This window comes from Panthera leo, chromosome C1, assembly GCF_018350215.1.
Source record: "Panthera leo isolate Ple1 chromosome C1, P.leo_Ple1_pat1.1, whole genome shotgun sequence".
NCBI lineage: Eukaryota > Metazoa > Chordata > Mammalia > Carnivora > Felidae > Panthera > Panthera leo.
The window spans coordinates 33,105,740-33,132,616 of record NC_056686.1 but is presented as its reverse complement, the minus strand read 5'-3'; the positions used below and the strand labels follow the sequence as shown (position 1 = coordinate 33,132,616).

At 41.6% G+C, this 26,877-nt stretch overlaps 1 protein-coding gene across 2 annotated transcripts; it reads right to left on the bottom strand.

The window, feature by feature from the left end:
- Positions 1–3,161: 3,161 nt before the first annotated feature.
- On the bottom strand, positions 3,162–23,361 carry YBX1 (Y-box binding protein 1). 2 transcript variants are annotated; one of them, XM_042950982.1, is made up of 8 exons: positions 23,039–23,359; positions 22,276–22,339; positions 12,580–12,613; positions 9,647–9,736; positions 9,048–9,350; positions 8,684–8,766; positions 4,413–4,678; positions 3,162–3,547 (listed from the first exon to the last, which is right to left on the bottom strand). In XM_042950982.1, the coding sequence occupies exons 1-7, from the start codon at positions 23,202–23,204 to the stop codon at positions 4,444–4,446; spliced, it is 975 nt and encodes a 324-aa protein (XP_042806916.1). In that variant the 5' UTR covers positions 23,205–23,359; the 3' UTR covers positions 3,162–3,547; positions 4,413–4,443. The 2 variants fall into 2 exon arrangements, with proteins under 2 accessions (XP_042806916.1, XP_042806917.1); XM_042950983.1 differs by lacking the exon at positions 9,647–9,736 and having other exon boundaries at positions 23,039–23,361.
- Between the last annotated feature and the right edge of the window lie 3,516 nt (positions 23,362–26,877).

The window sequence follows — 26,877 nt, the reverse complement described above, 5'->3', positions numbered from 1 at the left end:
GATTCTGTGAGGTCCTCCCTTTCTGGAATTTCCACATATCTTTCTGGCCTTTGCTTTTATATCTTGACCTTATTCCAAAAGTTTGGGCCTCCACCTTCTGTTCCCCACAGATGCTCTAGAGTGATGGAATTTCATCCACAACCACAGCTTTCAATGGCTGCCGGATGAGTGTCCTTCAACTCCACCTACACCTCACTCCTTAGCTCCAAATCTGCTTCCTGTATACTCCCCATGGATGCTGCATACATAGGCACCTCAAACACCACATAAACTCAAAAGACGTCTCCCCTTTGTGCATTCTCTATTCTAGCAAATGACACCATTTGTCATTTGTATGTATCAACATTCTGCCATCATGCTGGACTTCTTCATCCCTACATTCAACTAGTCACCTAGATCTCAACTCCATTTCTGAAAACATTTCAAATTTGACCTTCTTTCCAATTGCTGTAACTATGATACAGGTCTCATTGTTTATCTGGACTCCTGCAATAATGACCAAATTGGCCATTTCTTTTCTGATCACTTTTTTTTTCTTGCCCCAGAGTATGATTTCTAAAATAAAAATCATTCTCCTTAAAAATAATCCAGGTAACTCCATCACCAGCTCCTCAGCCTAGACAGAATTACAGGGCAGAAGGACTATAGAGCTAACTGCCCAAACCTGTAAGATGCACTAAAACATCACTCAAGGTGTGAATATGGTTCAAGCTAACCTTCTATTCACTTTTGTACTATTTGTAAACTTTACAGCAGCCAGATTGAAGGTATACAACCTCCTCTACCTACAGAGCACTACTCAGAGAAGGGAGAGTTCCAGAAGACTGCTCCTTCCCCAGCCACAAGTCAACTAACCATGACAGATCAGACTAACCCTTCGGCTAGCAAAACCTCAGCATGAAGCCAGTCACGTGACACTTTCTGGTTTACCTGTCGCTTAAGCAGATGTTCAAGCTTACTCCAGTCAGCACTTACTCAATTTCCATTAGCTTTCACCAGCTCCAAATCTGACCCATGCTGCTTCACTTCCCAAACCTTCAACTGTGCCTTCTGAAACTTGGTCCCCAGCCTCTTCTGATTCACTTTCTTACTCTGCCTCTAAATTAAACTTCCCTTAGAGCCCTTTCAGTGTCTTTCCTTCCTCCTGAAACCTGAAGCATCAGGGTTCTTGGTAGGCTTTCTTCTATATCACACCACTGCCATTTCTAAGAAAACTTTTTCTTAAATGTTTAGATTATATGAGACAGTGCGAGTGGGGCAGGGGCAGAGAGAGGGAGACACAGAATCCAAAGCAGGCTCCAGGTTTTGAGCTGTCAGCACAGAGACGTGGAGCTCAAACCCACAAACTGTGAAATAATGAGCCGGAAGTCAGACACTTAACTGAGACGCCCAGATGCCCCAAAGACTATTTCTAAGCCATCTTTACACCTAATGTGGGGATCAAACTCACAGCCCCAAGATCAAGAGTTGCATGCTCTGACAATGGTCAGCCAGGCACCCCACCTCATTCATTTTTGGTACCTAATTTCTTACCACTCTCCTGTGATCTCTCTGCTACAGCCACATAAATAATTCTTATAAAGGGATAGGAGATACTTGTAATTGTTAAAGGCTGGAGCACCAGGCTCAAAAACTAAAGCAGAGTTGTCAGATGAGGAAACCGCTGCTTCTGAAGAACCCTACTCCCGCCTAGCAAAGTGCTGACCTCTCCCAAGTCTCATGCTTGTGCCATCTGACTGCCAGATCGGCCACTCAACCTTCATCCTAGCTGGAGAAAAAAATACGTTCTCTGGGTTACCTTAGAGACTCACAGGCTATCTAATTCTTACATATGGCAAAGGCATTCATAAGGTGCTGGGCAACAGGACCCAAGACAAACACACATGAAAAAATGCATAAGCAATTTTGTTTGCAACATTGGCATCAAGACCACACTGCAGGAAACTTTCTTCCACGTTATGGGAGCTTGATGCTGAGTGTAGTTTCTAGGAAAGGAACTTGGTGGCACCACTCTTGCTCAGTGTGCATTGCCCTCTGTTAACAGCTCACTGCAGCAAAACAAACACTGAATGCTATTTTCATAAAGCAAAAATTCTTTTCAGATTTCTTTGCTAGCAAAAACAAGTAATAATGTACATGCTTCCTAAAGGCAACGTAGTATATAATGTTAACTTTTGAAAAAGTGAGGAATACCTGTATTGGATATTTAACCAGTATTGTTGGTGTTGTAATTTCCATGATAACATTATAACACGTCCTAAGTATGTAATTACAAAAAATACATCTTACAACCATCAGCAGTATTCAAATCTGTTCCACTGCATTCTTGCCAGCAGTGAATATTTTTTTACAGCAGGCCAAAAAAAAAAAAAAAAAAAAAAAAAAAAAGTTGCTCCTAAGTTTGGAAGGAGTTTGAAAGATACTAGCTTACTTGATATTATTTTCCTGCCTTATTTCACCAGTCCCCTAGAATTAAAAGCACCAGTACAATGCAATCTTGGTTGTGTGAATTCTGAGCACATTCTGGAAAGGGGCACCCCCACCTGGACTTACATAGCACTGTAGGACTCCTGGATGTGCCTCTCTAAATCCCCATCATCTTTCTCCCCTGGGCCCAAAAAGCTGACCAGGAGGATTCCAAGTGAACATCTAGCAAGATATTATAAAAAATAACCAGAAGAGGCTTAGGGGTAGAAGGGAGCTGAGAAGACAAAATTATCTTCACCAATTTCCATATTCTTTAGCAAGTCTTCCTATAGGCATTACGTTATCTGTTGTTACCATCTTCAGTCAACCTCACACAGGAGCTGAACCTCTTTACTGAGCACAATAGGCTCCGTGGCAGGTATATGGTAACTCTTACGGTGGGTATCTTCAACTGGCAGGGTAAAATAACTTTCCAAAAGGCCAGAAATAAGTGGCTTGCAGGCACGAGTCCAGTTATTGGATGCTGGAGCATGCCCTCTCCCCTTTACCACTGCCCCCCACAGCCAAAGGAATCTTACAAGAAGGAAAATGGCCAAGTTGTCAAAATAAATACTCTCCCTTAAAGAACTACATGTTTTAAGGAAATTTCCCTGAGTAATAATTACCAGTATCATCTAAGCTAGCTAAGGACTTACAAACTAAAATAAGACAAGACAGAAATATACACAAAGACAATTATTTAAGACCTTTATTAACAGGTGCTTGCCATTTGTTGACTTTTTTGAAAAAATCAAGTTGTAAACTTTTATTACAAATTAAAAATGAGGTTCTTAAAAATCTCAACTTGACCAGATATGAAACAATTTAAAAACCTTTAAAGGTGTATTGAGAAAAACCAGGCTTTTTTTTTCTTTTTTTTTAAAAAACACGTTTGTCATTACCAAAAAGAGACATCTTTAGGTAAAAATAATAAAAACCCCATGCTGCATAGATAATGCAGATAGTTCTAGTTATCTGGTCAATGGGCAAAAAGCAAGCACTTAAGGTCTTCAGCTCCAATCTTTTGTTCATTTCTTATTGCTGGAATTTCATATTCATTTCTTCTTGTTGGATGACTAAACTGTAGAAAATAAATAAATAAATTTAAGATCATCTCGCACTACATCGTCTACAACATTCTTTTAGTACACACCAAATTGCTCCAGATCACACTAGCTAAGTAGGAAGGCATTAACAAATCTATGTTTATTCCAAGACACTGATTTTCCAACAGGGGGCTGACAATGCTGTGACAAGAATGGCTACTTGTAAGTTCTGAATGACCTTTTGCCATTCAGAGGGGAAAATAATGCAGGCATGAGTCCAGTTATTGGATGCTAGAGCATGCCTTCTCCCCTTTACCACTTTTTACCACAAAATAATAGAGGGTTTTTTCCAAAAAACAAAAGCATTACTGGCTGAAAATGACAATTCCGGAACAAAACAGAGACAATTACATGCCTCTGAGTATCAAGTAAAAGGTTGAACGCAAAGGAATCCTTTAATATTGGAGCTGGTATGATGTCAAAACTGCCACTTTCCCCAAAGAGACTATATTGCTCATCACCACACAGGTTGTGAATTCTAGTAGCTATCCCACCTCTTTTTGAGAAGAAACACAACGCAACCATCATACTTCTTAGGGTAAATAAAGTTAGCAAGACTTTCCTCAGCTTACTGGTAAAATCACAGAATTCATTCAGAACAGTTGACAAAGGCTCTAATTAATATTCAAGAAATACTTAGGCCTCTAAGTGTCAGAACTGAGGTGGGCGAGAGGCTAAGTATGGCCCTGATACCTGCCACTACCAAAACTGCGTATTTAGGGAATTAGAAAATTAATATGGGTGAAGACACCCCCAAGTCACAATGGCTTATCTTTCTATTGCATTAATGGACCCCACGCATGACTGCTCAGAAGCCAGAGGCCATCTAAGCTTACTTACCCGGATGATGGTAGAGATGGTAAGCCGGCATTTACTCAGCCCCGCCCTGCTCAGCCTCGGGAGCGGACGAATTCTCAGCTGGTGGATCGGCTGCTTTTGTCTCTTTGCCATCTTGTGGTTTAGGGTTTTCTGGGCGTCTGCGTCGGTAATTGAAGTTACGGCGGTACCGACGTTGAGGTGGCTGCTGACCTTGGGTCTCATCTCCTTGATTTTCCTTATCTTCTTCATTGCCGTCCTCTCTAGGCTGTCTTTGGCGAGGAGGACCCCTGGAATGAACATTGTGCCAAAACTGCAATCAGAAAACCTTCACGCTTTCTTTAACCCACCCACCAATGTTTATCACTTGGTTCAGACAACTAAACACCATATCTGGCCTGTTTATCAAAAATGAGAAGTGCAAAACTTGGTTCGCATTTCACAAACTGAATGAGAGGGTTTAGTGCAAGGATTTGGAAGTGTAAACTAGAAGATGAGAGTTTAAAACTGGTTTTAATGGACCAGCAAATTCTAACTTTTTAATAGATGATACAGTGAGTAAATCATGAGCTGACTAAAAATGGCACACCACAGACACTTGGATGAGGTCATTTTAAATGGGCTTCATGGTAATCAGGTTTGGGAACAAGTGCCACTAACCCTTTACAGATAGATGAGCACTTGCTAAAAAGGCAGGAAATCAAAATCAAAGGCAACATGTTCTCTCAAAAGAAATCAAAAGCACACAGCCACCATCAGTCATTAAGGAAAGGCAAATCAAAACCGTAAGAGACCACTTCATACCCACCAGGATGGCCATAATCAAAAGATCAGAGGCATAACCAGTGTTGGTGAAGATAGGGAGAAACCGGAAACCCACACACTGCTGGCAGGAATATAAGAATGGTGTAGCAGCTTTGGAAAATAGTCCAGCAATTCTTCAAATTGTTAGAGTTACTATGTGACCCAGCAATCAACTCCACTCAGTGGTCTATACCCAAGAAAATATCTATTTTATGATTACAATATTCACATTAACAAAAGTGTGGAAACAATCCAAGTGCCTATCAGCTGACTGCTGAAGAAACAAATAGGATATCCATACAGTGGACCTTGATTTACCCATGAAAAGGAATTAAATCCTACATGCCACAACATGGATGAATCTTAAAAAATATGCTAAAGTGAAAGAGGGCAGACATACAAATCTATGATCCCATTCATGAGATGTGCAAAACAGGCAAATCCAGACAGAAATTGGTGGTAGCCAGGGGCTGGGGTTCAGGGAAAAAGGAAATGAGTGACTGCTAACGGATGCAAGGGTATTTTTTGGCGGGAGGTGGGTGAAAACGTCTGGAATTAAGAGATAGTGGTAATGGTTGCATAACTATGTGACTATACTACTAAAATCCAGAGCTATACACTGAGAAAACAAAGTTCAAGTTTACACTATAGCAATATTATGGTCAATGGCCTGAAATTTAAGGTGATCAGGATCAAAGAAATTATCAACACTTCTATCACCAAAGAAAAGATGAGAATTTCTTCAGCTGATAACTATAAGTGTTAGAAACCAGTGAGGTTTTCTTGGCCTTTCCTCCATCCATACATTACATCACCTCAAAAACATCAAGATTAGTATCATGTCTTTTATACATATTGGTCATCATGGGTTCTAATTCCCACCCCCCCACCCCACCCCAGTTTTGGGACCTCGCTGCAAGTCTTAGGCAAAACTGCTCTAGCTCTCCCCTGAAGTCTTCAAGAGTGGCTGCTCTACACCTATCACTGTGGCTTCTAAGTCAGTTTTCCCCATTTCTTTCTAAAACCCCAAGCTTTCACATCTTAGGTTAGGTTATGTTCCATTTACTATCCTTTTCCTGTTATCGTTATCCTGACAGCCCCAAATAACCTGGGTAGGGTATTTAAGTTCTTTACCTCCTATCCAGTTTTCTTCTATTTGGGTTCTCTCAATTTCCAAGTATTCCATTCTCCAAACACCCTTTCCGATTTTCCTAGTTTAATTCCTTCTTGTTCGTCCATTCTTTATTTCCATGAGAATTTATAATCCAGTGATGCTACAATTATTCTATCTCCCAATCTCCCTTAATATTTGTCTCCCCTTTTACCCAAGTAAAAAAGCTGACCATTAATTAAGCATAACCAATCCCAACCCCAGGTTCTTCATTTGGATCAACAAATGTAGGACAAATTCAACTCTGCTCAACCTGAGCCTGCTGCTTGAAAATGGCTGGAAAACACAACCACATTGGTTGGCCCCACTTTAGATTTGTGACCCTTATTCTATTATTTGATTTTCCTGATTTCTCTTCTTGAGATAATCCCACATCTTTGGCCCAAACTCCTCACACCTCTTCACTGACCCCTCCTTTTGATGCCACTAACACATCATACTCACATACTCGGGCTTCTTACACATAAAATACCGAGGGTTCCTAACAAAGGGCCCACCCCTTAAGTGTGGACAAAATCCTACCCTACCTGAAGATGGTTCTACACTCACTTTCCTGACAATTGTCTTCTACTGAATTTTCTAGCCTATAGTAGTGCCCTTACTTCTCAAAAACACTTTCTTGATGCCACTTCTCCCTTCTTGCCACTTCATTTGTCTCCTCAGTGAAACTGCTATACTTGCCTTAGATCTTTCAATTTGCCCTGGAACCTACACTAATCAGGATTTTAACCCCATGCATCGTATGTGGCTCTGTCAACCCGTCTATCCACCAAATGAAGACTATTACGTCTAATTAAAAGGCAAACAGTAAAACCAAAGCACTCAACAATAAAAACTCACAGGCTATTTTTTAAAGACATCAATAAAGCTAGGCAGAAAACTTAAGCAACTTTATAGCTTAACAAAAAGGCAAACCAAGTTTTCTGCTGTTGGCACTCTTGGATATAATGGAAACTGCCACGAGAGCCTATTTTAGACCAATCTTAAAAACACTGATCACTTTGAAAAATGACATTGTGATATCATTTGCAGTATTTCAACAAGGTATCTTTGTGTTGGCTTAAAACTACTTTGAACAGTAGCTGAGTTCAAGATCAACAAAGCTCATCTGTCAGCATCAAAAATAATCTTCCACACTCAACAGGGAAACACCATCTATCTCCAACATCCAACACACAGCTAACAAACTCCTGGTGGAGATTTTAAATGAACCAGCTAGAGCTCCAGGCTATTTTCATGAATTAAAAACTCAGGACACAACATACATCAATGGAAACAAGAATACGTTATAGACACTGGCTACTGCAAAACTCTCAATGCATATATACTGATGCAGATAGGGTAATCTCAGCGGGGTTCCCTAGTTTCTAAAGCTTCAGTATTCCATCTCTGTTGAAGTACACAAAAGATTGGGGTGGTGGTGTTGTCAGAAACCTCTTTAATAGAAATTAGAATCACAATGTATTTTGAAGACTTCTATATTGTATTTTAGATACTTTTTATAGTAAGGAATTTGTTTCTTAAAGCTTACTTAGGCATCAACGGTTAAAGTTGCTATATAAGTCATCATTAGTTAAGAGTTATTACTGTATTGCCTTGAGTAAACTGTTAGTTATAGGATCACACCTAGAGACTCAATGCTTTAATAAAAAAAAGAGCCCTAAAAAGTACCTGTTACACCATTCTATCCACCCACTGTGGGACAGACTGGGCATACTGCCTCAAAGAGGACTACCATATTTATATACTAAACAAACACATCTGGCTCATGAAACGCTTCTCCAATTACTCTATACTCTACTGGGTGATTTTATTTTGCAATTTAAGGGTGACAAAAAACCCTCAATTGAGACGTGATTAATGGAAAATTATACCATCTCAAGAGGTTACGCTATCGATTCCTCATTTATGTTAAGGTACAGTTCAGATATTCCTCTAACGCTTGAAAGGCAATGCTTACCTTTACCTTTCTCCCTCCTAATGAAGGTCTTAAAACATGTAATAGAATACAGGTTGAACTATTCTCTTACCTGTGCAAGGACAGAAAAACTGAAATTCCGTACACCCTTATTACAAAGGGGGGGGGGGGGGACACAATCATATAAAGTAGACCTCATCTATACAAGCTGTTTTTAATGAGTACCAGCAAGAAGATGCAAAGAACACATTCTCAAAGATAACTGACTTCAGGTTCACCTCTTAGGCATCTGATGAAAGAAAATGTTAAGTGTTAACAAATAAATGACTCAAAAAGGCTGCAGGAGAATTATGATGCTGCTGAGTCCTAACACATGCTTGAGAAATTTAACACAAACCATACCTGCGGAATCGTGGTCTATAACCCCGATACATATTCTGTCTCACTGGTCTACCTTGTTCTCCTGCACCCTGGTTGTCAGCACCCTGGAAAGACAATCAAGCTGACTCAATCAGTAACAGTAAATGAACCCCATCAGACAAATCCAAAGTCTGCATACAGGAGTTAAAAATAAAGAAATCATCTAACTGTAATTATATTATAAATTAATCTTTTGGGTTTTTATTAGGAATCAAAAAAATGCTTCCCATTAGATTAACTGCTCCAATACAGATAGGAGAAGACACTCACAATATGCTTAAAACGCAGACTTATTCAAAGTTTTTGCATGCTGTTCATTCTTTTACTTTTTTCGGTGAAAACTTACTTCCATCACTTCTCCCTGCACAGGAGGGTTGGAATACTGTGGTCGACGCCCATAGGGTCTCCGCATGTAGTAAGGTGGGAACCGTCGCCTGCGGTAGGGCCGGCGCTGTTGGGCCTGGCCTTCGGGAGCACTCTCCGATCCCTCGTTCTTTTCCCCACTCTCACTATTCTGGTAGTTCTGCTGGTAATTGCGTGGAGGACCCCTGCGACGTGGATAGCGTCTATAATGGTTACGGTCTGCTGCATATTTACTGCCTTGCACTGGAACTCCACCAGGGCCTGTAACATTTGCTGCCTCCGCACCCTACAAAAGCCATCATATATTGACAGTGACAACAGAATTAAGTACACTTAACAAAATTTACACAAAGCAAATAAAGGGTCTATGTGGCCAGGGGTGCATAGAAATGATTAAGTATCAGTTCCTCACTGTTCTGAAGAGATTGCCCTCTAACTGCAGCCAGCACATAAGGCTTGATGCACCTGTGTTCATGTGGTCACCTGACCCATCCATCCACATTAGAGCCACCATCCTAACGGATGAGATCTCCAAAATATTTCCATACTGAAGTCAAACCTTTACACAAAAAGCATCCTCACCTTTTCTCCTTCAACAACATCAAACTCCACAGTCTCTCCATCTCCTACACTGCGAAGGTACTTCCTGGGGTTATTCTTCTTTATGGCAGTCTAGTAATATCACATTCCAAAAATAGATTAACAGGGGAGAATAATGTGCTTTTTCATTCAAAATGTACCAGAGTCAATATTATTTTAGCTTGGATATACACTTAATATTAGCTTTAAATAAGACCAAACCGTCAATAAATTTAGGAAAACAGGGACCAATGCTACCCCCAACCTCAACCAAAATACTCTAAACTTACAAGGCCCCAGCATTTTACCACTATTTTCCAAACTAAAACAAGTAATTTAACACTCAAGACACAACAATATATATATATATGTATTTACACGCTTTTTGCAAAAGCATCATATGTAGCTTTAGACAGAATGAGGATATCCATCTATCCCCCAAAGACTGCACTTAATAGTAGAAGCTAGCCCCACACAGGGCCAGTTTAGATGACAGGCGAGTTTAGTTTTGCATGCTTCAAAGTTGACCAAACCAACTTTGTCCCTGTGTTAACCGTATCAAACTCAATTACAAATGTCAACCAAAATCCCTTCCAACCGCTCTGTGATAATACTTCAATGGAAATGCAATTCACATGTATTGACTATGCGCCACTCTTTACATTATCTGACCGTGTGGGATAGTCAGTTATTACCTCCTCAGAATACAAGAAATCTCACATTGTTACTTGTTCTCTAGACTGCTGCTACAACAAAGTAAAAGGGGAAGAGTAACACCTCACATTTGAATGTACTACTTAATAAAGTTCTTTCATGTGTTGCTCAGTCAAACTCATTATGACAAATGATGTGAGGTTATTACTACTCCCTTTTTACAGACAATTAAACAGGCTTTAAAAAAACTTAGGTGACTTGCCCAAGGTCACACAGCTAAGTGGCACTTCGAAAAGTATGGACTTTTCTAAATCCAGGTCTTGGGATTCCAAATCCCATGTTCATTCTACTACATCACAGCGGTATCCATTACGGGATCACTCATGCATTTCCATTCCATAGGAGGCAGGACAACCAACAAAGCTGAAGCCAATTAAGCTAAGTTGCCCAGAACTACAGTCTCCCAGATACACTTAAGACCTGAGCATCCAAAGTCCCAAGAAACAACTAAATGTTGAAACCACTTCCAAAATAAAGAGGAAAGCATATTGGTGACACCTGTGGGTCAGTACCAAGTGGGTGACATGCGTTCAGCCAAATAATTGAGCTCATCTGTCATCTAAACTGTCACAAAGTTTTCATACCTTCCATATATAGCCAACTCTCAATTACCTGCAGTCATAGGGGATAGCAGAAGTATGGAGAATTATAATCTCAAAACTTCTTTCAGTCAGCATCTTCAAAACACCCCAATTTCCCCAAACTCTTTAATGTTGCTGACAAGTAACAAGACTGACCAGCCTTGCTGTCTCCTGTTTCTAATTATGCATATTCTTTTGAACATGTGAAGGGAAATTAAGAACACAAAGGCGTTGGCATTCAATTTTATTAAACACTTGTTTTCAAAGTAACATTGAACAGTCCCATATTTATGTTTAGAATTTGTTTTTTGAAGTTTATTTACTTATTTTTAGTAATCTGTACACCCAACATGGGGCTGGAACCCATGAGCTCGAGATCAAGAATTATATGCTCTTCTGACTGAGCCAGCCAGGGGCCCCTATGTTTAGAACATTTGTTTCCATTCTTATATATTTGACCCTGAGATTATCTGATAGGGCTTTGGATATTCAAGAAATTGATCTGGCTCCCCCCTTGATTGCCACTGAATGCTGCATAGGATACCTCAGAAGGTGACAAAGTACCAACCTCAGACAGCTCTTCCTAAGAAGTATGCTGCCATCCAAGCTCACACCTGCCTGATTAACAGTGAGTGTGAAAACCAACTATGTCTTTTGATGTCTGGATAAAAAGATAAAGTGGCTAAAAAGTTCTTAAAGTGATTTTCAATACAAGCTGATAATACTTCAATAGTCTTAGTGAAAAAACTTCAAGTACACACATACAAATGTGTTTTTCCTACCCACAGCACACCTGTGAAGATAATGAAGTCCAACGGAGCCCATGATGTACTTAAGTTCGAGATACTAGTGTTTACTTGGCAGTGGCTTTAATAAAATTCCTCAATGCGCATTTTCCAAAGTAGTTTTCTTAAATGTACTTGTCAAAGTTTAGCATTGTAGCACCTAATCCTGTGTTAGTTTTTTACCCACAGAACACTGAAGCCAATCTAAAAATTATTTAATGAGTAATTACCAACTTTGCCACACCGCCTTTTCACCTCAACCCTAAACTAAGGACTCTTAAATTTTTCAAGCCAGAACAAAATTCTCCGAAGGTAATTCCTATTCAAAGTGTTTTAACATAAACAGAGGGACCTAGGCTACTTTGCTAGTTTTTTTTCCCCCCAGCATTCACTTCAAATTTATAGGTTTTGCAGCTTAGTCCTACTTCTCCCCCATGATTATTGTGATTTTGTCCCACCACAGAGATAAAACCTAGCAGCATTTGCAAACACCTCACCAAAGTTTTTGTGTTTTTTTGTTTTGTGTGTATTTATAGCATTATTAGTTCAAGTTTAGGTTAATGGGAGATTTTTTTTCTTCCTCTGAAATTGGGTTTAAAAATTTAGTATGAATTGAGCAGACTTCATCATTTAAAAACTACTATTAACAAAATACCCATCTGAGATACACCTATTTTAATTAAGTGAGCTGCCAATACAATATTTCAATGTATACATTTTAGCACTTCCTGTGGGAACTAAATTGTTTGGTGGTTGGATAGAATAACCTTTTTGTAAGGAACAATAGTTGAGAAAACATGCATCCCTTCTCACAACCCTTAAAACCAGAATTGTAAACATTCACACAAGCACTCACCTGGTGTACAAATACATCTTCCTTGGTGTCATTCCTACAAGACAGAACCAAGTTGAACAAGTCAGAAAATGGAATACATTTCATGTTACCAAAGATTAAGCATAAGCTTGGTTCTCTGTACATCTCCCCCCGCCCCCATTTTTCCTATCATCACTTGGACTTTCTGGATGCCATAGAGCCATTAGAAAATTTAAAGCAGAAAGTTTTGTTTTGTTTCATTTTTTAAGACCAAGAGATTACCAACAGTTGTAACGTTACTACTGTAGGATTTAAAAAAGTCCAAGTGTGACCTACTAAGCCATTAAGGTGTGACTAGCAACTGTCACACTTATCCTACTAAACATAAACAATGTTCCAGCACACCCCACTGTTACTCCTAAGAGCACTGTTACTAATTTAAGTAGGAGACCAAAAATATAGCTCATTCCATTAATTACTAGCTTCCTTCTCAGTTCCTCCTCACCATTTCCAATTTCCAAGATCTCCTCGAGGTCATAAAGGTGACTCCTAAAAAACCCTCACAGAATGTACTAGACCGAGAATGAGTACCAATGTGAACTATGGGTTTTGGGTGATGTGACAACACGTCAATGTAAGGTTGTTGATTTTAACAAATGTCACTACTGTGGTGGATAGTACAGGTGGAGGTCGTGCAGGAGTCGACCCTGTTGGGGGGGCTGCATGCATGAGCACAGCGTACATGGAAAATCTATTTTCTGCTCAGTTTTGTCATGCACCTAAAACTGCTCTTAAAGAAAAACAAAAGACCACAATGAGGTACAAACATGGATGCCATCAATACCCCCATCATTCCTGTGGCAAGCAGGCAAGCATTGTGCTGGAGAACTAAGGAGGTGAAGATGAATGAGTTTCCTACTAGCACACAACCCCTTTAACTTCTTATCAGACACCATTTTGCAACAATCATTAAATGTCTAGTTAAACTGTGCTAAAGAAATATGGTTGAAAATACCTGCTTCAGGACTTTAAAGGAGACAACATTTGCCTTAAGTCTTAAAGAAGTTAACGGAAATGAGAAAGATGTTCCCGAGGTAGACAGAAAGGTCATGGACATGGGTAAACCAGCAACTAGCAAACTCAATGCAAGAAGAGTTCAAACTGGCTGGGTCATGAGGAATATGGCTGTGGAGGAGGGAAAGAACAAGAGCTAAATTATGTAGGCAGAGGAGCCAGCAAAGCCTTTTTTGAGTAGAGGAATATGGCATAACATCATCAAATATTAAAACCTAGTAGCAACTATGAAAATTTCAGATACAAGAGAAGCCCAGTTAGTTATAAAAAACTATTCCAGAAGCCCAGACCAGGATTGATGGAAGCCTATGTGAGGGAGAGTATTTGAGGTCTCTTTCTTGAGGTAAAAGCAGGGGAAATTTTATGAACAAGTGGATTTTGGAAGTGAGAGGAAAATAGGAGAATGAGCTTTTAGCTTTTTACCTAGGACGCTGGAGTGAAGGCAATGATATTGTAAGTAAACACCACAGGAGAAATAGATTTCCAGATCTTTTTTGACCTCCTCCTACCCTCTTCATTTTGTCAGGTAGATCAGAGTGAATGGGCTTAAAAACAGTTCTAATGTTTAATGACAAAAGGAACAAAGGTTACAGTGAATTAGACTGACTGGCTTACTGACTGTTGGCTTCCTGTTGAACCATGGAGCAACAAATGCTGTGCGCCAAAGAACCCACGTAGCATGAGGACATTTAATTTATGGGAACAAAATTTTAAATTTTTAGAAGAAAAACCTACACACAAATGCAGAACACTGCAAAAGCTACTCAAGGCAGGTGACCGAAAATTGACCTCTATAAGCTAGTTGAATATTAGGAACACCTAGGGAATTATGGTTGCCAAAATGCCCATCTGTCAAATAGGTCCTCAGGCATCCTACAAACAATTCCATAGCCATCACTATTAAGATCTTTAATAGTGAACCCTTTAATTTTGAACCCTAGGGCCCTCAGAAGAAGTACAATGAAAAACTAGTAGAGTAGTAAAGTCTAGAACAGGAACTCTCAACAGGGGCAGTGCTGACCACCACAGGTCATTTAAAGTTGTTCCAAAGATGGGCACTATTTGCCATAACTGGGGTGAAGGGTGTCAGGCACTAGAGAACTAGGTAAAGAATTATTTGGTACCCTACTAGACTTTCATGTAAGTACATTTGAGGGGTTTTTTAAATCTTTTTTAATGTTTACTTATTTTTGAGAGAGAGACAAAGAGAGAGACAAAGAGAGAGACAGAGTGTGATCGGGGAGGGGCAGAGAGAGGAGACACAGAATCTAAAGCAGGATCCAGACTGAGCTGACCTGACAGCACAGAGCCTTATGTGGAGCTCGAACCCACAAACCGTGAGATCATGACCTGAGGTGAAGCCGGACACTTAACCGACTCAGCCACCTAGGCACCCCAGTATATTTGAGTTTTGAATCTGGTATTTTACATTGTTTTAACATGCACTGAATTTACTAAAAATGCAACTTCCATGGAAAGAAGTTTTCATTACTGATAATGCGACCTGCATATCTGGGTAGCCAATACATCATTTCTTTTATCAATCAGTATTTGTGGTGGCACTGACTATTCATCATGTCTTCTAATATAGCTGCAAGTAACTATGCACATACAGAATATACTATGCACTGCAATAAAAATTTATCTACAGTTTTACTTCAAGGTTGTAAAAGGAATTAAAAAATTTACCAAAATGACTTATCTAGTTAGAACATATCTTCCTAAAAACAGTACAAGGTAGGCAATATACACAATGCTGTCCCTTGGAAGACAGCTTAACATATTCTGCAGGTACAAAGATATGTGGAAACCAATATGGGCTCATTAACTGGTGTGGTGCCAACAACAGCACTCACTCTTTTGACAACAAACCGGCCTGTTAGGGGAATTACCATGGCCAAAGTGCATCTGATTTTAGGAAGAAATTTGACAGCTCAAAAAATGCAGTTTTAGCCAAGATAGAATACTACAGTTTGGATGCACCAAATCAATCTAGTTGCAACTTATTAAGTGACTGTGCACAAATTCAAGGTACTGCTAAAAGAAAATCCAATCTTTAGTTCTCATTCCACTATTAGCTGTGCAACCTTGGAAAGCTGCCTCCCCTTCTACTGTATCTCCACCTGCAAAACGGGAAAACCTTAGACACAAGTCTAAGGCATACCTTACTGAGGGATTTAGGTTCCAGATACTGTCCCAAGTGCTTAACTATACATACCATTCAATCCTCACAACCCAAGGTAGGCACCATCATTAACCCCACTCTACAAATTATTCCCTGTAAATAGACCAAGGCTCTGCTACATATCCCCTCCCCTAATGTAAAAACCATTTTGGCCTCACAAGTCATACAAATCGCTGTGGAGTAGACCCCTATCTACAGTAACACTGGGAAATAATGCATGCTCACGGCTACTATATAGAGAGAGCTTACCAAAGAGGGAAAAGCAGCAATTAAAATAAGCTGACCAAAATGGATCATCAAGAAGTATGTTTGAAACTTTTAGCTGTTACTAACATAATAAGGAAGGAACAGAGAGACATCCCCAGGACTGCACCTTACCTTTTGCGGTATTATCCACGAGAACTAAAAGGTACACTTCTTTCTGTCTTTACCGTACTTTACTGAGGGTGGAAGACTATGGGCAGGGCAGACTAGTTTATGCATCCCTTTAACAGGCTAACTAGCTAGCTAGGCACTAGGCTAACAACAGTAACAAAAATAGGACATGGTCTATCCTAGGATTTCAACCTAGAAGGCCACCACATTCAATGCAATGCAGCAGAATTACCAAGTATTGTTTTCCACACACTATATAGTACGTTAAGTCCTTCTGATCAGAGAGGGTGAAGAGGAGAGAAGAGCAGGCAATATACATAGAGCAGTGGTTTAGAACTCCTTACTAGAAGCCAAGGCTAGAATTCTGGCTATTCCATTACTAACTACATGATCTGGGGCAAGTTACCTTATACGCATAGTGGGGATAAAACACTTACCTACAGGCCACAATATAATCAAACCTCAACCCTTCCTTACTGCTGCCACTTGAGGCAATTATTTTACTTGCTGTTCAGTGCCTAGTACTGCTGTCCAAAAGAAATCAAATGCAAGCTAAATAAATACAGGTTTGCCTAGTTACCTAAAAGTTCACTTTAACTTTTACACCACTTCACTTTCATGAAAGGTTTCACAGAAATGCACTACTTTTGGGCAACATGGGGAAATCTGTATCTAAGTTTATTTTCCAGTAGTCACAATAAAAAAAGTAAAAACAGATAAAACGAGTTTTGCATTTAAACACGTACAAATCAATTATTAAAAATGCCAAGTATTTTACATTTCTTTTTTCATACTAAGCCTTCATAACCTGCTCTATGTTTTACACTTCTGCAAAGTAGGTTCACAAATGCAAGCTGTGCAAAAGAAAGTGGTTCAAAACAAACACTAAATTGGGTATGTTTTAAAATTCAAGTTAAAAATAATTCAGTCTCTCAGATGCATGCACTAACTACACTTCCATACAAGTCTAATAGTTACTGTATAGACAGCACAGGCCCACAATATTACAACAGTGTCATTCCATATAGCACACAGTCCTGTTCTGCACTCAGATGTATGCTCTCTGCTGTATTCTTCTACTCCACCTCTTGCTGTTATTAAGGGCATTATTTATACTGAAAATTTTTCACAAAAACCCCTCCTCTTAGGTTTTCTCACTCTTAACTAGTATTGTCCTTATTCAGCAAATGAGGACACAGTACTGACTTCAAGGAAAAAAGGAATCACAGATAGCGAGCAGCTGAAGAAAAAAAAAAGAGGCTACCGTTTTTAAATTGGGAAAATGCTAAAGAGAAATACTGCTGGGATTTATAAATACAAGTCTCTTAAAAGTTCCTAATGCAGCACAATGAAGGCAAAAACATGTAGCTAGCACTAAACTCCTATACTACTAAATTTATCCAGATTAAAGTGTTTTAAGATGTCCTAAAATTTCAGGAAACTTTTTTGTGCCAATCCACAGCACTGCCTTAAATGAAACCTAACATATACATAAGTTCATCTATCCATAACTAAACGCTCTATTACCTTGCTGCAGATTACTACACCATGCCCTTTTAACAACTTAAATTGCTCAATTGCACAAATTATTAATTCTATAGTCATAAAAAAAAACCAGCACGTGAATACATTCATTCTCTAGACTTAAGATGAAAAGCTTTTACATTATCAGTGACTTGGTGAACAAGGATGACTTCTGGCCAACTTAAGATGAGCAACTAACCCAACCAGCATGTAAATTAATCCTCAAGTGCCTTGTATACAAAGCCATTGTCTGAAAAGCCTCAGTTCTGAAATCAAAACAAATCCCCCCTCCACAACCAATAACTGCTTTTTCGAGACTGCCAATGATACATCATGACCTAAGGACTATTTAGGTATCATATTTTATGCTTCCATCCACCCATCCTGCCTTAGTAGCACAGTCTTCTTAGTGCCACAGCATTTAGTTATATTACAGACTACCCGTGTCTTTAGATAGACCTTACTGCGTAATCAACTTCAGTCTGATTTTCAATAGCCCAAAAGACTTGGCAATCATTTTTCCATAAGTCTACACATTTTAAAATCCAAGAACCAGGCAGTAAATATTTTAGACCACGTAAGGTCACAGACTGTCACATATTCCTAAATAACCCTTCAAAAGGTAAAACCCATTCTTAGCTTGCAGGTCATACAAAGACGGAGTGAAAAGATCCAAGAAATAAGGGTCAAAGGCTCTCTCTTTTAATTCCTCAACTGCATCCCAATACTGACTATTAAGCAAGTCCTTTTTAATTGTTAAAGCCAATCTGCACACTAAACTGGGACTATTATAGCCAATACCAAACTACATGAAACAGGCAGTGCAAAGCAGAAAGCTTTTAAAATCCAGGGAACTAATAGTGAGCACATATAGGAGCTCCAGTGACATGCTGGGTATCACTTAGGAAAACAGCCTTTCAATGGCTAAGAATAGCCACACTAAGAAATTACCTGTAACTTTGTGGACACCAACCAAATTGAAGAGGACTAAGGGCCTGTATTTTCAGGGACAGTAGAACAGCAGCTAATGAACAAAATCCACAGTAAGAAAACAGTTCAAAACCTACCTCTGCCACTTACTATGTTTCCTAGGGCAAATCACTCAACCTCTGTCTTCAGAATAGTATCTACACCTCAAAGATTTTAAAAATTAAACAGTTTAGTTCACCTAAAGCATTTACAATAGTTCCTGGTGTTAAGTGTTTGAGAAATATTAGCTACTTTTATGTGCCATCACTGTGTGAAGGAAGTCACCTTCATCAGTTACATACACATGGAATCCCTAGAAGGGAGACTAAACTTGATAACCACAACTTCAGTATTTTTGCTAAAGAGAGATAGCTAAGTCCTTCCTTGGCTTGGTTTATCATACATCTTCCTAGACCACAGGTAATATATTCAAATGCATACACAGAAGCGAAGCAGGAAGGGAAGTCAACAACAGGAGAAAACCCAACCTGTCATATTGCGGTAAAGAAAAAAAATGTATGCCCTATTTGAAAGTTGTAATAATACTCATGGCCAGCTGATTTTTATTTACATGGACTTCAGGCCCCAAAGCTAAAATTCAGATCTTAAAAAAAGATAACTTGAAAATCTGGGTATTATCTCCCTAAGTGTCAGTAATTATTTCTAATCCTTTTTAAAACACTATTGTCCAAACAAAACATCTGGGGGTAGATTCAGCTAGGAGGTCACCAGTTTGTGCCCTCTGCCCTACTGGATCCTCTTTGCTCCAAATCCCTCGCTCACCACCAAACCCTAGGATGATTAATTAAGCATTTTTAAGTACTCTGGAGAACAGAGTCAGAGTATTTCTCTTGTTGTCACTATGAAAGATGCATGTCCCATTGTTACCGACTCATGGTAACTTTTCATGAGTTTGGTGAGCATGGATTAATCCTCAACAGCTGGAAGCAAAAGACAAAAATCAGGTTTCCAGATTTAAAAAGCAAAGAACCAAACCCTGAAACCACTGACCCCTGCGGCATCCTTCTAATGACATCTTCCAACAGTTTTGAGTGAAGTTTTTCATAATAAACTGAAAAGAAACTGGGGGGGGGGGGGGAGTGGTGGTGGTGTTCAACAAACCCCTCTTAGTCACATAATCCAATTATTGTTCAAGACAGCACAGGAAGACTAACCATGAATTTCTCACCATTCCTAGATTCTGCAGCCTAACAAAAGCTGCCAAACGTTTGATGTTTTAAAAGCTCTTATGCCTTTTGTACAATAAAACCACCAGAAGAAAACGCTTTTAAATATAATCCTTACAAAACTAACATTATTTTCATGAGTAATAATTTAGATCACAATATTTACAATGAAAATACATTCTTCAACAATAAAAAAGTTTACATAAAAATACCTTCAATTTTAATTATAAAAATCTGAAGAACCTAGATTATAACTCACAGAACTCCCAAGGTTAAAATTAGAGTCACAGCCATCATCCCAAAGACTACATCCTCTCCCTTACACAGCAGCAGCAGTGTCTACCCACCCCCTCCCAATCGACAGCCAGGTACCTCCACCCCTGTCTACATACCCAACCAACTTGCAAACTTCCAGACTATAGTTCTTTAAGACCTACATTTTCCCTTCATCAAGGTAAACCTCTCTTGGACTTATTATAGTCACATTTTACAGTGACTTGAAAGTCTTACAATCATTGAAACCAGTTTAGAAACACAAAGCACATTTAAACCGGTTAACTTGACAAAATAGTTGAGGTTAGGATAGTCCAAGCGAAGGATCATCGAAAGTCAATCTACATTTAACTTGCCCTGGAGGACTACCAATTGGGTTAATTGCAGGTTGGAATAAAGATACTCAAGGAATGGCATCTCATGAAATAAAAAAACTTAGAATATGTAAATAAACTACTTTTACCCTTGGATAGAAACTGTTCACTTAAAAAATCATAACCTCTGTCCATTTAACAAAATATAGCAAAAATAAGGCACGCGCATACACTTTCAAAAGTACACAAACTACAATCCAACCACAGAAAACGCTGCACATTACATTCCCTTCTAATGTATACACCAGCATTACACTGGGTCAAAAATTAGAAGCATTATTTTTCAAGGAATGGCCCACAAGACATAATCGCTTGGAATTCTTGTTAAAAATGTACCCCAGAACCAAAGAATCTAGGCTGGGAAGAACTCAGGAATTTGCATTTTTAACACCCTTCCAAGGTACTAAGCATACTTTAATTTGAGAACTATTGGTTTAAGGTATAGACCACTAAAGGGAATCAGGGTAAGATGGAAATAATAACTGAAATGCTAACATTCAGAGAGCAGCTAAAAAGTGGTCAAATATAAGCACCCATGCATTCTCTTCATCACTAGTAACCAATTATCAAAAAACTGAGGAAAAAACGTAGCTCTGACCTGTCACAAAAAGTGTTAATAACAGATGGAAAATTCCCCAAAGATTTTGGAAGAAACAAAATTATTTCCCCACAACTGCAAACGTGGAAAACAGACCATCAAATGCTTACAATCTCTTTTGCTTTTGAGCATTTCCACAATATTTTATGGTTGAGTAATGAAAGGTTGTTCATCAGCCAATTATGTCTGTCTTTAAGCTTGATCTTGCCCACTTGGTTTCTTGCAGTAGTGTCCATTACACAAACATTCAGTATTATTTCCTACTCTTAGGTGTTCTTTTCTAGTTGTTTAATCCCTTCTGAAACAAGAATGTAAGAAAACGCGGAGGAGATGAAGGTATCCCACCTGTAAGGCCAACGTGCTACGAGCACACACCATGCCCTACACCCATATGCAACTGCACTAGTAGCCTTGCTTGGCAGCCATCTTGGAAATGATGCCCGGCTCACAAGGGAGACCATGAAGAAGAGTACGGTGTAGGAAAACTGCACGCTATCATCACTACTGCTACAAACGACTCAAAGGACTAATCCTAAAGATGAGAACAAAAAAGTAGGAGAAATAAAAAACCTGAGAAAGGGAAAAGGGTAGTTTCTTCCAGAGGCCACTACAGGAACAAACAGAAATTGTAGTTCTAATGTGAAATTTCTCCAAGGCCCTCAAGACATCATACGCTGAAACGTTAAACAAAGGCGATATAACCTTAGCAGTCAAGATGACAAGACCTCCCCTACTGCACTGTCAACTCTTGTTACCTCCAAAGGCTAACCACTTAGAAATAATCCCCACGTACTAATCCAGTGGATCACATCACATTTTTCAATACCAATTTCACTAACGTGACAAGGATAAAAATGCACCTCAGAGAATCACACTAGATCCTGGTTACCTGAGTTTGCCCTAACTGTTGAGAGTTGGCTCGTCCACTGCGCTCGCCTTTTAAATTGCTCTGTACCAGAAGCAGCCTCTTCACTTAGCTTTAAATTAATATTTAGCTGCAAAACAAAAGACCATCTCCAGATCCCTGATCCCTTCAGTCTTCAAGGAAAACAAAACCTCACTACCCCACCAGAAGGAACAAGCTACCCCCTGCTTAACCCCTTCCAAGCCCGCAGGGCCTGCCCAAGGAGCAGAGCAAGCGAAAAGGTAGGACCGAGACTACGGTAGCGGTCATCTCACCTGTTGATGAAACCATATCCGTTTCTTACATTGAACCATTTTACTGTTCCCAAAACCTTCGTTGCTGGAGGGAAAAAAACACACACACACACACAAAAACAAAAAACGCACGATTACCAGACGTCCTTTCTTAGACCCGCCACGCTGGGGCACCCGGCCCCGCATGCGCTCCGCAGCGGCCAGAGACCCCCTGACAGCCTCTCTCTTCCGAGGCCGCGCACGGGCCCCGCGGCACACGTGGGTGAGCTCGGGGCGGCGGAGAGGCCCGTGGGCAGGCGCTGGGCGCGGGCCTCAGCGGGCGGGCGCGGCTGCGGGGCGGGGAGCACGTGAGGGAAGGGGAAGCGTCCGGCCCACACGGGCCTGCGTAGGCGGCGCGCCGCGCCCTCAGGGTACACGCGGAAGGGAGCGGGCCGGGGGGGACGGAACAACGGCGTGCGGGCCCGAGCGCACGCGGCCGCCGGAGAGGGGAGGGACCCCGCCGCACACGCGGTCGGCGGCGCGCGGCGGCCCGGGGGGAGGGGCGCGCGGCCGCGCGGGGTCCGCAGGGGGCGCGGGAGGCGGCGCGCGCGCGCGCCCGCCGGGCACGCGGACCGGGCGGGCCGGCGTCCGCGAGGGCGCGGGTGAGGAAGGCTGGGGGAGGGGCGGCCGCGCGCCGCCGAGTCGGTCCCCGCCGGCCGCGCGCTCGCCGGCTCGCCCCGCTTCGGGTAACGGTTCCGCCGCCAGGCTTCCCTACGGCCCCACCCCCGTCCCGTCCGGCCCTCACCGATGACCTTCTTGTCCCCGCCGGCAGGCGCCGCCGATGTGAGGCCGCCCGGGCCGCCGCTCCCTGCGCCGCTGCCCGTGGTGCCGGGCTTGGTGTCGGCAGCGCTGAGGGCGGGGGCGGCGGGGGGGGCGGCGGGCGGCTGCTGGGTCTCGGCCTCGCTGCTCATGGTTGCGGTGATGGTGACTGGGGCCGGCTGCGGCAGCTGCGGCTCCTCCCGGGGTGTGATGGTAACTAGGCCGGCGGCGGCGGTGGGGCTGCTCAGGGCTCTCTGGGGTCCGCTCTCCGCTCCCGCTACCGATCGAACTAGCGAGAATGGCGGGACGGGCGGGATAAGCCCTGCGAGCGACCCGCCCCAAGCATCGTTCATTGGCCACTAGTGCTGCCAATCTCACCACCTGACCCCGACTCCTGGCTTCTATTGGCTAACACTTTATCACTCCTCCATTCTCATTGGCTCTTAGGCGGCTAATTCGGCCGACCTACAACCGTTCCTGCCTCCGCCGCCGCCATAGAGACCGGAACTAGAATTAGAGTAGAGTCACCACGAGAACCATAGAGTACCCGAGAGGACGGGCAGAGTGAACGTGACTTTCACGAGGCTGCAGCGCGGGCGGGCGGGCCCCACGTCCAGGGCTGGGTCTTGGCCAAGGGAAGGGCAACCGCCAAACGCCTGAGCCGGGATTACCCTGCCTTGACCCGGGGGCTTGGAAGGGGACCCGACGGCACCTTAGCCCATAGGGAGGAAAGGCCTCCCTCTCTCCCTCTGCTGTAAATGTGGTCCTTGTGACCCCGGACCATTACTGCGGATAAAGCCGTCTTTTCTACAATGGCCGTGTACTCTCGGCACAGCCGAGGGTTTCTGGAACGTATGCATTCAAAGAGCGTCTGTTTCGGCGGAGCAGTCAGTCACCTTGGAGGGACCATGCAGTCCCTCAGACCGCCCCGGCTCGGCATATTTAGGGCGGAGGTCGGTGGTGTACTCCACGGGGACCTGCCTTCTGATCCATCTTCCCAGGCATATAAGGACTGCCTCGTTAAGTATTCACGTCTTTCTGTATTGGCCACAAATCAGATTTAATTTCAACTCACGTTTATTGAGCAAGCTAGGCATTTCTCTTGTATTTTATCCTTTCAACAGCCATGCGAAACGGGGATTATTACCCACAGTTCACAAATGGTTTATAATTGAGGCTGCCACCTGATGTAGCTCAAGTCCTCCACCTTCATTTGTTCTTCATTAAGCTTCTACTATCTACTATCGGCCGGGGATGCTTTGGTTCGCGAGTCAGTTTCCGCCTTAAATTCAGTCTACGGATGAAGGCAGAAATTTAAACACCCAACACTCCACAAATACTCCAGCTCTGCAAAAGCACAAAGCATTTTGGGAGTGGAGGTGATAAGGTGGAATGCTGACTCCAGGAGCAAGGTTTATGGAAAAGCCTAGCGGCAAGAAGATAGGGGTCTGGGAGAATAGAAGTAAAGTAGTTGAGAAAAACTAGAATGAAAAATTGGGTTATAGAGGTAGGCAGGTTCAAATTAGTAACATTTTATTTGAAATTATCCTAAGGGTAATAGTGGAAAGGGTAGTTTTAGAATTGTCAGTAGGGAGTGGAAGATTTTTTTTTTTTAAGGCTACTGAGTGTGGAGAATGGGTTGTAGAGGGGTGAGAATGGAAGTAGAGAGACAGCAAGCTAGTGCAGTAGTCCTTACCCCAGCAGTATCATCTAGCCTGTCACTTCCACCTCCTAAAGGCCTCCCGAATCAGAATCGGTCATAAATATCTCTCAATGCCAAACCAGAGTCTCTTCATTGCTACTGCCATGACACTAGTGTAGGCAATCATCTATTGCTTACAGCAGAGGTAGGCAAACGTTTTCTCTAAGGGCCAGATAGCAAATATTTTAAGCTTTGTACACCAGACAGTTCTGTCTCAGCTGCTCAACTTTAGAGCCTGAAAGCGGCCAATCAATAAACAAGTGCACCTGTGTTCCAAGAAAACTTTATTTATGGACACTGAAATTTGAATTTCATATTTTTACATGTCACAAAATAGTCTTGTTTCAACTATTTAAGCATTTAAAAAAGCATTCTTATTCTTAGCTTATGAGCCACTGAAAAACAGGGAATGTGATCTGACCTGCCAACTAGTTTGCTGACCCCTCTCTTTAGAGCGCTGCTGTGGCCTCCTAGCCAGTCTCTACCTCTTTCTCTAACATTCTCCACCATGACATCCAGAGTGTTCTTTTGAAAACATCTCATCATGACAGTCTTACTTAAAATCTTTCAGTGACTACTACTGTCTAAATTCCTTATTGTGATTTACAGGACTCTGTAGGACTTCTCTAAACTTACCTCCTGACACTTCTTTCACATTCCTTGTTCAACCTTCCTGGTGATCTTTTAGACATTGCTTCCTTTAAGCTATCACATACTATTCCCTCTACTTATAACATTCTTCCTTTCTCCCTTCTTTTGCTTGCTTAACTCATCATCCTTTGAGTCTTGCCTCAAATGTTACTTCACTAGGAAACCCTCCTATCCTAACACACTGTATTGCATGAATTAAATCTTCCTTTCCTCAGACTATGAGTTCCTGAGCATCTGGCCTAGTACCAGACACACAATATCTTAAGAAATCTGTTATATGAATAACGTGGTACAGAAAATGGATTGGAGGAGGTACTGGCAGTAGAGAGGTCATCTGGGCAGGTGAAGAAGGCTTGCAGCAACAATATGTATGGAGAGAATAGGTGGATTCTAGAACTGCTACTCATCTGTTCCAGCTCCAGATAACTTTTTAAAAAAATTAATTTATTCTGAGAGAGAGAAAGCACGAGCAGGGGAGGGGCAGAGAGAGGAGAGGAGAGAGAATAGCAAGCAGGCTGGGCCCCATCAGCACAGAGCCCAATGCATGCCTCCAACTCCTGAACCGTGAGATCATGACCTGCGCCAAAATCAAGAGTGCTTAACTGAGCTACCCAGGTGCCCCAGATCCAGATAACTTTTGACTGTTAAAAAGAAAATGTTTTCTCAAAAGGCAGTTCTGTCAACATTGGGGACCTTTAAAAGTGTGCCCTTTGGCTTGAGACTTTTTCCCCAAGGTAGAGTTACAAAGACAGATTGAACAATGGGACTAGCACCTCTGCCAATAAAGAGCAACCTTCTCTATGTAACTGCTTTGAAGGGATGGCTCCTCAGCAGAAATCTAAATTCTGTAACATTTGTCTTTAAAATGTTACCTAAAAGTATCATTACTTACTTACTCAATTATTTCACTAAGCTCTCTCTTCCTGCTCAAAGAGCATAAAGATGAGTTATTTAAGAAACTAGTTTCCTTGTAGCCACCTCCATACCACTGCCAAAATAGTACTGAAGCACTAGAGGATAAAGAATTCATGTCAAAATTCAACCCCTTTTCCAAGGTGGGAGCTTTCCACTCCAGTTTTGCTAGACCCCTGCCACACTGCCCAGCATGGTGACCACAGTGTAGACAACCCCAGTGCCTACGTTTAAGTGGTGTGAAAGGTAAGAGAGTTCATTCCAAGAATCTCTTTTGCAAAATAACATACACCTTGTCCTCTATCTCTAACAGACTCTGGCCCAAGAACATAGTTCCTCTTCCTAGAAAGCCCCTTCCACCCTTATCTCCTGGCTAATTCCAACCAATCCATCAATACTTACCACAAATGTTACCTCTTCCTTTCACACCTCCCCCTGCCCGCACCCTCTTCCCCCAACCCCCTGCCCACTCCAGCATCTTGTACATAGCATTCATGCAACAGGTCTTTCTTGAGCACTTACTAGGTACTAGATACCTCTTCTAGGTGTAGGGACATAGC